This window comes from Ipomoea triloba, chromosome 5, assembly GCF_003576645.1.
Source record: "Ipomoea triloba cultivar NCNSP0323 chromosome 5, ASM357664v1".
NCBI lineage: Eukaryota > Viridiplantae > Streptophyta > Magnoliopsida > Solanales > Convolvulaceae > Ipomoea > Ipomoea triloba.
In genome coordinates, this window is record NC_044920.1 from 22,502,399 (window position 1) to 22,516,731 (window position 14,333).

The 14,333-nt window shown below is 34.1% G+C and overlaps 1 protein-coding gene across 2 annotated transcripts; it reads left to right on the plus strand.

Moving 5' to 3' along the window:
* Nucleotides 1-1,424: 1,424 nt before the first annotated feature.
* LOC116018899 (double-stranded RNA-binding protein 4-like) lies at nucleotides 1,425-5,751 on the plus strand. Of its 2 annotated transcripts, none has more exons than XM_031258927.1 (6): nucleotides 1,425-1,621; nucleotides 2,173-2,450; nucleotides 4,167-4,377; nucleotides 4,478-4,883; nucleotides 5,285-5,369; nucleotides 5,456-5,751. In XM_031258927.1, the coding sequence occupies exons 1-5, from the start codon at nucleotides 1,486-1,488 to the stop codon at nucleotides 5,322-5,324; spliced, it is 1,071 nt and encodes a 356-aa protein (XP_031114787.1). In that variant the 5' UTR covers nucleotides 1,425-1,485; the 3' UTR covers nucleotides 5,325-5,369; nucleotides 5,456-5,751. The 2 variants fall into 2 exon arrangements, with proteins under 2 accessions (XP_031114787.1, XP_031114786.1); XM_031258926.1 differs by having other exon boundaries at nucleotides 1,426-1,621; nucleotides 5,452-5,751.
* Nucleotides 5,752-14,333: the final 8,582 nt, after the last annotated feature.

Here is a 14,333-nt window from a genome sequence, read left to right on the forward strand (position 1 = left end):
AAAGACTATCTTTGGCGTTGATCACTGGTCCAAACTGAATTTATCACCTCTCACTATAGAAGCTGGACTCGGTGAACAATCTTTCATCTGAAATCTTTCTAAGACTTTGTTGATATAGGTTTCATGTGATAGCCGGAGAATGCCTCAGGATCTATCCATATGGATCTTTATGCCAATGACATAAGATGCCTCGCCCATATCTTTCATATCAAAGTTCTTAGAAAAGAATTGTTTAACCTCGTGATACATCCCCTTATCATTTGTTGCAAGCAGAACATCATCCACATATAAAACAAGAAAACAAATTTTACTCCCACTTATCTTCTGGTATATGCAATGATCTAAGAGACTTCAACAAATCTATATGATGGAATGACCTCGTCAAACTTGATATACCATTGGCAGGAAGCTTATTTTAAACCATAAATGGACTTTTTGAGGTTGCAAACCAAATGCTTACCTTTAGGTTGTTTCATATAAACCACCTATTCTAGTTCGCCATTAAGTAATGTTGTTTTCACATCCATTTGTTGCAATTCAAGATTGAAATGTGCAACCAAAGACAAGATTATGCGAAGTGAATCTTTCTTTGATACAAGAGAAAAGGTTTCCGTGTAGTCGATTATTTCTTTTTGAGTAAACCCTTTAGCAACGAGCCTAGCCTTATATATATATATATGGCTCGCGAGCGGCTCGACTCATTTACACCCCTAGGCCACCAGCAAGCCTGACTAGGTCAATAGATATGAAAAATCATGCTCGACCACCGTTCAGTCCGAACTAAGGTGTCTCTTTTACTACTGACATCTGCGTTATTGTGACTAAACTTTACATAAAACCAAGCCATCATCACCTCCAAAACAAAGAACCAACAATACCAACTTCCTTTCACATTTTCTCTTTTTTCACTTTTTCCTCATTTCTCTTTTTCCACTTTTTCTCCTTTTTCTCCTTTCTTTTTATTAGGACTCTCTGAGTTTGAGTCACGTTAGGACTAGCTATCCTACTCTACCTGAGACTCCCCTAGTATATATATCTCCTATTCCTCATCATTGTAATTGTTCAATTGAATCAATACAATATTCAGTTCTCATCCTTTTCCATTTCGTTTTCTCTTTTTCTTTTCCTTTTTTTTTTTTAAAAAAAATCTTTTTTCCTTTTTCATCATTTACATTTTTCATTTCTTTTTCCATTTTCAAAATCAGATCAAGGTGAATCATCTTCCTCAAAGAAAACAGAGGGGACATATACATTATTCATTAATTAAATTAATTTTTTCATATATATTTTTATTATTTTTAATTTGATTTTTCTTTTGTTTAATACGGATTAGTAAAATTTTGAATTAAAGAGGAAAGGACAAGGGAGTAATCGTATTGACAAATGTCAGATAAAGGTGTACCTACACTAAAGACCTATAGAAAAGAAATCTACAGAATCCAAAACTGCTATTTCTCCAAAAATTGCTTCTGAGCGGAGCTAGCTATGGCTGAACTGCAGCTGACCCCTCCGCCTCCAGGACCGCCGCTGCCAGCCGTCGCTACACCTGCGACGAGTGGAAGCTTGGCTACGAACATTCCGGTGAATCAAAGTTCTGCCGTCGGCGATGGCAGACTTCAAAGTAAGCGCCATAGTGTATTTTCTTTTTAGAAATAAGATCTTTCGATTGTAGTTCTATTTTTCTTGTTCATTTGTGGTCAAATGCCTGATTTTGAACTCCAATTTAAGTCTAGATTCATGTTTTTGCATAAACATTGCAGATTGTAGATTAGGATTTTTAGGTTTTTGTTTTTGTTTTTTTTGTTTTGTTTTGTTTTTTTTTTTTTTTTCTAGCTACTGAATAACATGAGATATTTGTGCTGTTACAGTGTTGTTGTAGACTTTTTAGTTAAGATCTCCGTTTTTGGCTAGCTGCCTGTGAATAACCCATGAATCAAGCTTATAAATAAATAAATAAATTTGTTTAGCATGCTTATTAAGATTTGTGGTTCTCATATGTACAGAGTAGTTTTTAATTCATCAATTTTGTTAGTGGTTCTCAAGATGACCATGCTTTAGCATTATTATTAGTTTATGAGCTGATGCATAGATGGCATAACTGAGTCTTAATTGGTACTTTTTTTAATATAATGTTCTTGATTCTGTGTTTGGCCTTTGCTTTGCCATGAATAGATGCCACTCAATATGTTCCTGTTAATTATAAGAGCCTCCTTCAACAATATGCACAAAAAGCACGCTTACTACTCCCAGACTATGCAATTGTCAATGAAGGTTATCCACATGCGCCACAATTTAGAGGTACAGTCTCAATAGGCGGAGAGAAGTATACTTCTCCTAACACATTTGCACACCGGAAGGCTGCAGAACAGGATGCTGCGAGACATGCAATGGAGAGCATGCCACCAATAACAAAGAAAGAGGAACTACAACTACTTAATAATATTCATGAGGTTTGTTGTTAGTCTTAGATATTTACTCTGGATGCTTGGCTTTATTTTAGCCTCAATCAGTCCAAGTAGGTGAGTCAATTTCAACTCAAAATTATTCTTGAGGCCTGCCATTTATAGGTCATTTCTAATATCCAATTATACTTTAAATTTGATTGTTGGTTCCCCTAGTATAGCACTAATAGCAGAGCAGGTAGTTAGTGGTGTGTGATAGCATCTGAATTTCCTAGATTTATTTTTTCCTTTTGCTGTTATATAACACTGGAATACAAATGAACACCTACCCTCTAATGGACACAGCTTATAGCTGTAATCATTAACATTAATTTTCTTCAACCTTTATCGGTTAAGACTTAAGAGCTCATTATCTAGTGCTACCAACTTCTTTCTTGTATCCATCTGACATGATAGATTTATGTGTTTAAAGCTCTTACTGAATCAGAGTTTCAGTTTGATCCCCTTAAGATAACCAATAGTAGTATAGTGAGTTGGTTCTTATATAGGAGAACTGCTTTGTAAGGGAACATCAAAATTTCCATCCCACAATCTACTTCTTTACTCCATGAGTTTTACATAATAGATTTGGACATTAATGTTCTTACTAAATTAGAGTTAATTTCCATCCACTTAAACCAATATTAACAGAGTGAGTTGGTCCTTATTTCTTAAGAAGGAGAAATGCTTCATAATGGAAAAGTAGAACTCCCATCCCATATGTTATGAGTATTGTCTTTGCTTGATCATGAATGGAATATGCATAGCAGCATAGGTGTTCAAGATTCTGTTTGCATTGCTATTCCTCATCATACAATTAGCTTGATTGATACAAGTAGATTACAGATATTTGAGTAACATGCAATCTCTTATCAATAAGATTAGATATTTTCATTTTTCAAGCAATGATTCTGATCTGATTTGAATTGTTACGCCACTTACTAAAATTCTAAAATAGTCCAAAACCAATGCATGCAATATTGACTCAAGAGCATATCCAAAATCAAATGTCATAAATCATATCATTTCTATAATAAGAAAATGCCTAAAATTATATTCAAAATTGGCTTCTAGGGCATATGCATCTAACTGCTAAAATCAAGATGGAAGATGAATTTTAGTACAATATTTTTTGGATATGCTCTGTTTGAATGGAATTGGCTTGCAGACTCTGTAGAGTTCTATTGTGACTTGAAAGTTATGGAAGAGTCTAGGGTTGCATGCGCAATATGTATAAGATTAAAGTTAAAGTTAAATAGAATAGTAGGGTACCAATGCTTAATGAAATAAAATGATTGCTCATCAATTAGGTATTCTTGTAATGCTCTCAATGAAATGAATATGATAAGATGTATAAACCATACAATATGAAAGAAACTTTCCAGAACTTGTGATGTGATTATAGTGGTGCTCTTTCAGAATTCTGTTTAAGTTACTCAGGTCAATTTTAGACTTTCGTGAATTCTAGTAAAGCACCTAGAAATTAAGTGGCCTGATAATTGCTATCCATTTGCCAACGAATACAAAGTCCAAGTTGACGTTTTTCATATATGTTAATATGTTATATTTGTAACAATGGCATAAAGTAATGTCGTTTTTCACTGTGCATACACTTCCACATTCTCCTTGTAGTGCCTATTGGCTGTTGTCTGAAAGCTAATTTAAATTTAGCCACCGTCTTTCTGCTGTCTGAAAGCTGATTTTTCCTTTATGGCACTTCTACAGGATAAAATGTTCTGCAAGTCCATCTTAAATGAGCTTGTGATGAAGATAAATGTAGAAAATCCAACTTATCATACTGTCCAGCCAGATGCATCAGTTCAAGCTTTCAAGTGTACAGTTGTTTTCAATGGTCGTTCTTATACTGGGGAGGCTGGAAGAAACAAAAAGGAGGCTGAACGATTAGCAGCTCGTGCTGTAATTGTCTCATTGTTGGGTAAGTAAACCGCCTACACTATGAAAATAATTGCTATCCATTTTGCTTATTTGTGCACTCTTCATAAAGTAGTTGTCAATTCATTTATTCTATTTTGCAGAGTCTGAACATAAAACCATCCTCTCAGAGATAATCCAATCTAAGGACAAGCTTTATGCTAGCATAAATAAAGTCAAGGATTGTAGCCCTATTAGCACGGGAGACATGCTTACTGGAGTAACTGGAAAGGGGGTTTTAATGGAAAATAACACTGCTAGTCAGCAATCAAGCATTGTCCAACATACAACTACTCAAGTTACAGAAGTTCCTCACCATGAATTCAAGAAACCAGGACTTGAACATTCAGAACTTATAGAAGGATCTTGTAGATTGATTGCAATCCCTCCAACAGGTGTGCCCACATCAGTGCAGCCCAATTTGATTGTATTTGTGCAGCCAACGGGGGAAAAGAAACGGAAACGGAAATCCAAGAATAAGGCTAAGAAACATAGTCAAGTTGGTTCACAGTAAGTACTCTAGTAATGAACTTTCCAGTCAAGTTTCTTGCACATTCCTATCTTTATCTAATATTTTGTGTCCTCATTTCAGAATACAATTTTTATTCTGTCACCTCTTTTTAATATTTTGCACCCATGTCATGTGTGTCTTTGGTTACAGTTACTTCATTTTTGTACTAAATCCTTGACAATAAACTATATGATATATGGTTCATTATTGGGCAAGAGTAGTTGGCTGTGAGAATGTTTCTTGTACATCTTTACTCCATTCTAAAATAACAGAACATTATACTCCATTTAGTCTTTGACTTTCTGACTACACCATTCTAGGTAATCAATCCTATGCACTACCTATTATGGATGTTTTGTATCTATTTGGTTAATGAAAAATAATTTCTTTTTAATTGCAGGGTACCTTTGGTTCTGGCGCACCCAAGTCAAGTTTCTTGATCCCCTCAGCATTGCGAGTGGATTAAGTCACTAATCCTAGGACAGGTAGTTCTACTTTTGCTATAACCACACCTTCTCTGAATTCTACCTTTACTGTAATCACACCTTGTCTATATGTTTTCTGTAGCTAGAATCTGCATTTGAGCTTCTCTCTTCCGCAATCTCCCAGCATGAGGATGGTTAAGCTTGCTGATTATCACTACATGATAAATACCGTTCTGAATGTCATAGTTAAAGCCCCTGTATTTGGCAGCCTAAGCTACAAATATGTACTTGAGTTCTGTGAATATGTGTAGGTAATAGTCATAACTTTCTTTTTTTTTTTTTTTTGTAGTGAATTTTAAACAATTTGGACTTTTTATGTGATGTCATTTAGGGTGTTAACTAATGATTTTTTTAATCTATTATATTTGGTTAACAATAGTTATACCATAAACCCAAGTCCACCTTGCAACGTGGACTTATCACAATTTATATATTGAGGGTGTAACTTCGGCTTTCACGGCCGGAGCTCTAATGGAGCTTTGAGCCGGTGGTTTTGGTCACCTTCTACGTTTACTCTCGCTCTTCTTCCGCCCCGACCACCGTCGCAGCTCTGTCCGCCTCCGACCACCGCTACAGATCTTCTTTTTCCGTTTTTTTTTCCCTTTGAATAAAATAATAGTAGGTAGGTATTGGGGTTTGTGTTGGTAGTCTTGAACTCCCAACCATACTTTGGCTTTATCACTTTTTATTTTCTCTATTATTGTGTTTTCCTCTCGTTATTTTCACGAGCTTTTTCCTCTCGTTACTTTCACGAGCTTTTCATTATCATTAGCATAAATCGTTTAGTTTGGTTTCGGCAAGTGTTGATCTTATCCTGGGCGAGCAAAAAAGAATGATGATGAAGACCCAGATCTTTGATAAAGCTTTAAGCTCCTTGAAGGAACATAGCTTCTTAGTTATGAAACAGTCTGCGATTCAAGTTTTCTATAGCATAGTTAGAAAAGTTGTTTCTATGTCTGACTGTAAGGAATGGTTTACCATTTCATTGATCGTTGATGTAAACGTTTTATGTTATGAATTAATGGAATAGCTACGTTTATCTTCAAAAATATATATATATATATATATTGAGGGTGTGTTTGGTTGACGGGTTTTGGTATAAGGTATGAGTATCAAAGAGATTGTTATTGTTTGGTTGTCAGGTTTTTAGAATACTATTATAGGTTTGGAATACCCCATTAATTGAAACACCCATACTCTTAAGGTTTCATTTCCCTTCTTCCTTTCTTTCCCAACTATTATTCTCATTCCACCCTACTACCAAACATGCAAAACATTCACCAAAACTGAAAATCCATTACCCTTACCAAGTATTTGATACCCATACCGATTCTGATTCCCATGTGCGAATCAAACACACCCTGAATGTTCATAATTTAAATTGTGAACATTTAGTTGTGAATATTTAGTATATAAATTCGAGTCCCCTAATTTTGGTTAAAGTGGGACCAATCACAATTTACATACTGAATGTTCAAAATTTAAATTGTGAACATTTAATTGTGAACATTCCGTATATAAATTGTGTATTTTGGACTTGAGTTAATATAATAATTTTGGTTAAAGTGCCTAGAGGGTTGATATGCTATATCATTTTTTTTCTTTAAAATCAATTTAGTTAATTTACTTTAATTTTAGTTAATTTAGTTCATGTATTATAAAATTTTGTAAAATTAAAGATAAAAGCCAATCTATTAGAAAAACTGTTTTTGAGGAAGTTGGCAAATTTTGAACTTCTAACCTTTTTAAGTATTATAATCAAACTTCATTCACTAAACTATCTCTTAAGAGTATGTATTGTGTAATTCATTCACTAAACTATCTCTTAAGAGTATGTGTTGTGTAAATTTTATAGCTACTTTCTCAGAGTCGGCAATTGGCTCCACTGAGACTTGAACCCACTCCTATCATCCATGTGGGAGTGTAAATCGGGACATCGAGTATCACTAGACCACAAGGTCTTTGGCGTGTATTGTGTAAATTTTATTTCTAAGCAATATATAGAATGCTCTTTTTAAACTAGCAATATTTCAATATAATCCAAATGTCTCCCATTTTCTGATCAAATACACCAACTTGTAATCTTCATCACTCGTGATACTATTCATTAATTCATAGCATGAAGTAGATTTGGTTCTTAGAGTTTTTAATGAAATCTTAATTTTGCTGTGTCAAAATTATTATTTTGTAACGAATTTAGAGATAAAGTCTACAACAAAGAATTGAATTTTACTTCACAATCACAATTAAGAATAAAAATGTCATATTCCATAAAATTTAATTATAGATAAATTATTTGAAAATGTAGCAACATTATTAATAATTTGATTTCATTCTTATGTTCTTAATAGTATAAAAATTATATTAATCAAAGATTAAATTAATTGACTAATCTTGAGGTTATTATAAAATAAGGTGCAATTAATTAAACTATGACCTATGACCTAAACTTAATTTTCAGTAGAGAACATTCTATGTATAATTTATATATCGGTCCATTCTTCTTGGCGATGACTAATAGGCTTTAAGAAGCCATTGCTTAGACCATCAATTATAAATTAACGTGGGATTAATTGTAGTTAATTCCAAACGTTGGCCATGCCATTAACATAACTACTCACTTGAATTGATGTCAATATGGATTAGATGGACTCTGATCCACTATGGAATGTTGGGATAGTTTGATTGGTAATAAATATTTAACTGCATAATAATTTAGATGGTAAGTTACATGATTTTTATATTAAAGATTCAAGAGTCAATCATTAATTATTACACTTTCAATAAATTTATTGACTTTCAAGAAAAAAATACTTGTAAAGTTGGGGGCATGCACCATGTTATTCATAAATGACATGAGAATCATGAAACTAACGAGATCTTTACAAATTTTCTTTTAAAAAATCTTGAAAAGGATTTTGCAGCATATATGTCAACATTTTTATCGGAGCATTTATTCATCTAATATTCTTATTATATTCCAATCATCCAACTCAAGGTAGATTCACACCTATCAAAGAGTGAAGTATACTTTGAGGTGGTTATCATTCAAACTTGCTCATGAACATATTTGTTGATGCTTTCGGTAGTGACCAAATTCATGCTTGTTAACATGAAGGATTTTGTAACAAGGGGTGGAACATCTTAATAGAAGTTGGTGGAAGCAAGAGAGAATCTTATAGAGTTATAGCACAAAGAATTTTTGTTTTTAGTCCTTTAATTTTATTAGATGGACAGGTTTCTTGTGAGATCGTCTCATTAGGGGTCTTGAAAACGGACAAGATTTAATAAAATTAGGTTCAACCTATTGCAAAGAGATAAGGATTGAAGCATAATCTTAAATGTGCGGTGCCAACCTATTGCAAATAAATTACCACTTATCAACACAAAGCAGCGCAACAGTATTGCTAGACGAAAATATGACTGCTCCATACATAATAATCACACTTTATTTATTAGAAACGTGGAAAGAAAAGAATCCTCCAAAAATGCATGTTGAACGTGATAGCATAATGCATGTTTGTTACTTTTTATCTCTGCAAAATCAACATAATTCATATTTAAGAGGTTTTTTATGTGGTCGGCGAATTTGTTTTTAACAATAATAAATTTGGTGTTACAAGTAAAAATCCCCGAATCCTATATATATATATATGTGTACCTAATGTACGTGGTAGTCCATTCATAAACGTAATGGCAAAAACCTTTTTCCATGTGTTATGCTCAACCAATACCCACTCCATGAGATAGAGGGGATAGTGGATCCAGGGATACCAATTGTGGAAAATAATATATTAATATGTGTACCCTCAACTTTTATTCAAACACACAAACTCTTGTAAGGCGTTTGGTTGGAAGGAAGGAATTAGAAGGGAAATGAATTGTACGTAATTAGATGGGAAAAAAATAAGGTTGGAATTAGATCAGACTTTGTGGTCTAGTGACACCTGATTGTACCCCCACATGGGAAAGGGTGGGTTCGAGCTTCCGTGGAAGTAATATTGGAGATACTACATTGTAATAGAGTCGATAGTACTAAAAAAAAAAGGCAGGGTAGGGAGAAAAAGAATTATTGGGAATAAGAAGGAAAATAAGTTGTATAAAAACTAAAATATCCTTATGTACTAATAATAATAATAACAAAGGGCACATTTGTCATTTCATCCCTTTCTTTCTTTTCTAGAATCAACGAATTACAATTCTTCCCATGGAAGGAATTGTAATTTGGCTGAATTGCAATTCTCTCCAACCAAGCAACGTAATTATGGCTTTCATTGTATTTCAATTCAATTACAACCAAATTACAGTGTACCAAACAAGTTGTTAATGTAGACATTTGTATTGAGACGCACATGAAAAAAGTAGCTTATCAATGGCAAATTATTCTGTGAACCCAGGTTTTGAATATATGTTCACAATTTACATACTAAATGTTTACAATTTACCTTTTAAAAATTCACAATGTGTATACTATGAACACACAATGTGAATGTTCATAATTTACATACTTTTATTTTTGGTGAAGTTCATAATTTACATACTAAATGTTTACAATTACCTTTTAAAAATTCACAATTTATATACTACAAACACACAATGTTAACATACACAATTTATTTGTTGACTTAGAAACACAATTTATATTCTAGAAGTTCACAATTCCAATGCTTAAAAATAGACAATTTAGGATCAGGGTCCACATCGTAAGGTGAACCCTGGTCCATTGTATAACAACTCCTTATCAATAATCGCCACATAGGGGAGTACAATTTAAGGAGTAAGATTTGAGAGTTCATGTAACCAATTGGGATTAAATCCATGTCCACCCAGAATTTTAATTCTATGGATTTTAAGAAGAAAAAAAGATAGTTCTAAGACAAAATTACTCCTTTCTTTTTTTAACCTAAAACTGATACATGACTTTTCCTTCTAAATTATAGCATGTATTATTCTTCGACTTCCCTTTGTATATGTTTATTTAATTTAAATCTTTATATGCAACAAATATTCAAAATTTGCATTCTTTATATGCAGAACTCTTCAAAGTTTACATTCTTTATATGCAACAAGTCTAACAATTTGTGAATTAATTTGTCAATTATAATAATAATAATAATAATAATAATAATAATAATAATAACAATAACAACAACAACAATGAGCATTTTGGACTTTATACTACTTATTATTCCCTCTCAATTTTCATGTATACCAAACATTGGAATTGAAATTCTCAGTAATTTTCTACAAACCAAATATTGAAATTTAAAATTCAACTTTATTTGTGCATTATTCATTTTCCATGAAATTATAATTCTTTTCCCATCTAATTCATTACCTCGTATCAAACGGAGAGGGGACATTTCGCTTCTTTAGGTTCAACCAAAGCGTCTCTCCGTTTTCCTAAATTCAATGAATGTATTCGTATTTCAAGCTCTCTGCGACTATACATATATAATCACTCTAACATTTTAGTAAACACTAAATATGGTCCGATACCATCAAAATAGACCAATGGTTTTCACTCTTACATGTCCCTATGAAAATTGTTCATATCCATTTATACTTTACGATTTATTTATATATGTATTATTTTAGAATTTATGTTGGTCATTCTTAATAAAATCAACAAATATGAATATAATATGAATGCTTGGAAATACAAATTGTAAATGTAATTGAAGAATTATATAGTTTGATTTAGGGTGGGTTTGGTTGGCAGATTTTAGTATAAGGTATGGGTATCAAATTAAAGTGATTGTTATTATTTGATAGACAGTTTTTTAGAATACTACTATGGGTTTGGAATACCCCATTAATTGAAAAATTCATACCATTATTAAATAAAGGTTTCATTTCCCTTCCTCAGCTCATTTCTGAAAGGTTTTGTCTAATAAGGAGATGAAAGGTTTTGTCCAATAAAAGTCCAAACCTGTCATTTTCATTTGGGAGACAAACCATTTGTGGTACAAACAACTGTAGGAAGACATTTGGGATTTCTGCTGCATTGATGGTCTGCAGCTATTTAAGGACCTCAACCTCTCACTGCTCAAACATTCAGTCTCATACACCATCCAGAGAGTATAGAGTAAAAGTGAGGGAAAAATACAGTTCACTCAAGCAAAGGCAGCACTCAGCGCAGTTCATTCAGGCAACAACAAACACCAACTATGGCTGGAGGTTAGATCCTATATTATTCAGTTTTAATCTTACAATTTCTTCCCCAACTATTAATAATCATTCCCATTCCACCTTACTACCAAACATGCAAAATACTTTCACGAAAACTCATTACCCTTACCAAGTATTTGATACCCATACCGATTCCGATTCTCATGTACGAACCAAACACACCCTTTAGCTTTTTTCAACATAATTTGTTAAAATAGACTTGATTACAGTTTTAGAATATTATATATAATATTGTTAATTATGTTTGAATAAAATTTTTATTAAATTTAATACATAATTAGTTATAATTAATTTATTATTGTTACAATATCTTATTAATATTAAAGTAAATATCCACAATAAGATAAAGCATATATTAAAATTTGCAGCTGAGAGATATAGGAAACATAGCCATAAATATTGTTGAATATGAACGAAAAATAAAATGCATCAAAACTCTATAAATATAATCATAACAAAATATGAAACATAATTACTTTGATAAGATGTTTCGAATATAAAACATGTTATAAATCATACATCTCATTATTAATATAAATGAGATAGATTTAAAAAAAAAAACACTTATGAAACGTAACCATAAATATTGTTGATGATAGTGTAAAAGGTCCCGGGGGTTACGAATATGCACGTTGCGAACAAGTAAAAAGGGCATTCGCAGGTTAGTCGATCTACCGGGTGACGACTGAGCAGCCCGAGGGTATGTTGTATTACAAGTAACGAATAATTACAAGTGAGGTAGATTGCTTGTGTAGAGTGAATCTTAAGCTGAGAGATGTTACAGAGTGAAAGTTACAAGTAGTGAGTAGTTGTTACAATGTGATGAATATATCAAGTGAGGGGAGCGACCCTCCTATTTTATACTAAACAGGTCGATTTAAGCATTTAATGCTCTGTTGCAAGAGCCCTTGACGTGTCATGCTCTCGTTGGCTTGATCAAACGGTCGCCCTACATCTACGTGTAGGTTGGCTGACTGAGGTGATAGAGCCGTTACTTCTACAGGTTGTTAATCACCGCTCTACACGCGCAAGTTGGCCTTCATTACTTGTCATGTAAGTTAAGTTTTCTAACTTAGCTTTGCAGAGTGCAATGCAACGTAGGCCGACCGATAAACCTACGGTACACCGGCCGGGTGGCTTTCTGTCAGGGCAATTCCAAGGATGATTTGAGAATATCTTATTTTGTCACGAGTCCATCAATACGAGCGGTACGATTGATCACAAGTGATTTAATTCCGTCAGGTTGATGGTTATGACGGACATGTCGGGTAACTCTTGAAGAATCGGCTATGCTATACAGACTAGTCCTTGATGCGTATTTACCCATCACGAGTCCCCCACTTCTTGAATCCATGAGAATCGTCGGGTTCGAGAAGTGAAAACATTTTTCTTGTAACATTTCCCGATCATCTTGTCGCGAATAAAACTTTTTCTCGGTTGGCCTTCCGAATTCCTACCGGTTAACCGAGCGCTTTTTGATAATTTGAATCGCCAGTAGCTTGTTGAGAATTTTGATTGGACGATACACATGTAATGAAGGGACAGGGTCTCAATCTGGGCCTTCCACGCAATCGAGCCGATGTGACACGTATCCCTTCATTACATTTACATGTGCACCGTCCGATCAAAATTTTCAATAAGCTATTGGATATTGAAATTATCAAAAAGCGCTCGGTTAACCATTAGGAATACAAAAGGCTGTCCAGATAGAGTTTTATTCACGACAAGCCGATCGAAAAATGTTACAAGGAAAATATTTTCACTTCTCGAACCCGACGATTATCGTGGATTCAAGAAGTGTGGGACTCGTGATGGGTAAATACGCATCAAGGACTAGTCCGTATAGCTGGTCCGTCAAGAGTTACCCGACCGATCCATTATAACATCAACCCGACGAAAATAATTACTTGTGATCCATTATAACCATCAACCTGGTAGACCAACTAACTGACCTACGAGCGCCCTTAGCTTATTACTTGTTCGCAACGTACGTATTCGTAATTCCTGGGACCATTTAGGTGGCTTTGATTGTTCCTTGGGATTCCTTTTTTAGGTTCTTCTTCAGTTTTCCTTTGTCCCGTTCATCTTTCTTCACAAAACTGTTCTAATTCTCCATTCTTAATGAGTTGCTCAATAACCAGGTGTAGGGCTACACACTTCGTCGTATCATGACCTTTGGTATTGTGAAAAGCAAAGTACTTGTTATTGTCCGCTCCTTCAGGTATTGGTTCAGGCGGATAGACCAGGTTGCATTGCTCGGCAAACTGCAAAACTTCCACTAGGGGTTTTGTCAACGGAGTGAATCGCGGTCCATCTTCTGTGAAGGGGGTTGCGATTAGCGAGCCAGGTGGTTATTTACCCACGTCGTTCTTTTAGCGAAGCTCTTGTTGTAAACGATCAATTTTCTCTTGCATGCCGGCAAGCTGACAATGGGGACTATCGTCCCTAATTAAACGCTTCTCTCTCCTGTCCGGCCAATCGTCAATCCGACCGGCCAGTCAACTTGCCCTGCCTTCTTCTCTGGATCGTAGCGCGCTTCTAGTGCTGCTCCTTCCCTGTATCTCCGTTGTCCTTCGAGACTTCAGTCTCGAGTGGTCTTGGTCGTAAAAATAAAATACATCCAAACTTTATAAAAAATTATCATAACAGAATACGAAACATAATTACTTTGTTAAAATGATTCGAATATAAAACACATTCACATCTTAAATTGACACACTAAATCATATTAAGTGCAGATTTGAACCCTAAGGCTATCCTTATCCTACAAAT

What these genes read in the sequence shown, in the direction of transcription:
- LOC116018899 (XM_031258927.1), top strand. Translation starts at nt 1,486, where the DNA reads ATGGCTGAACTGCAGCTGACCCCTCCGCCTCCAGGACCGCCGCTGCCA. An exon ending in CGGCGATGGCAGACTTCAAA is followed by an intron (nt 1,622 to 2,172) that starts GTAAGCGCCATA and finishes TGCCATGAATAG; the next exon opens with ATGCCACTCAATATGTTCCT. An exon ending in TGTAATTGTCTCATTGTTGG is followed by an intron (nt 4,378 to 4,477) that starts GTAAGTAAACCG and finishes TCTATTTTGCAG; the next exon opens with AGTCTGAACATAAAACCATC.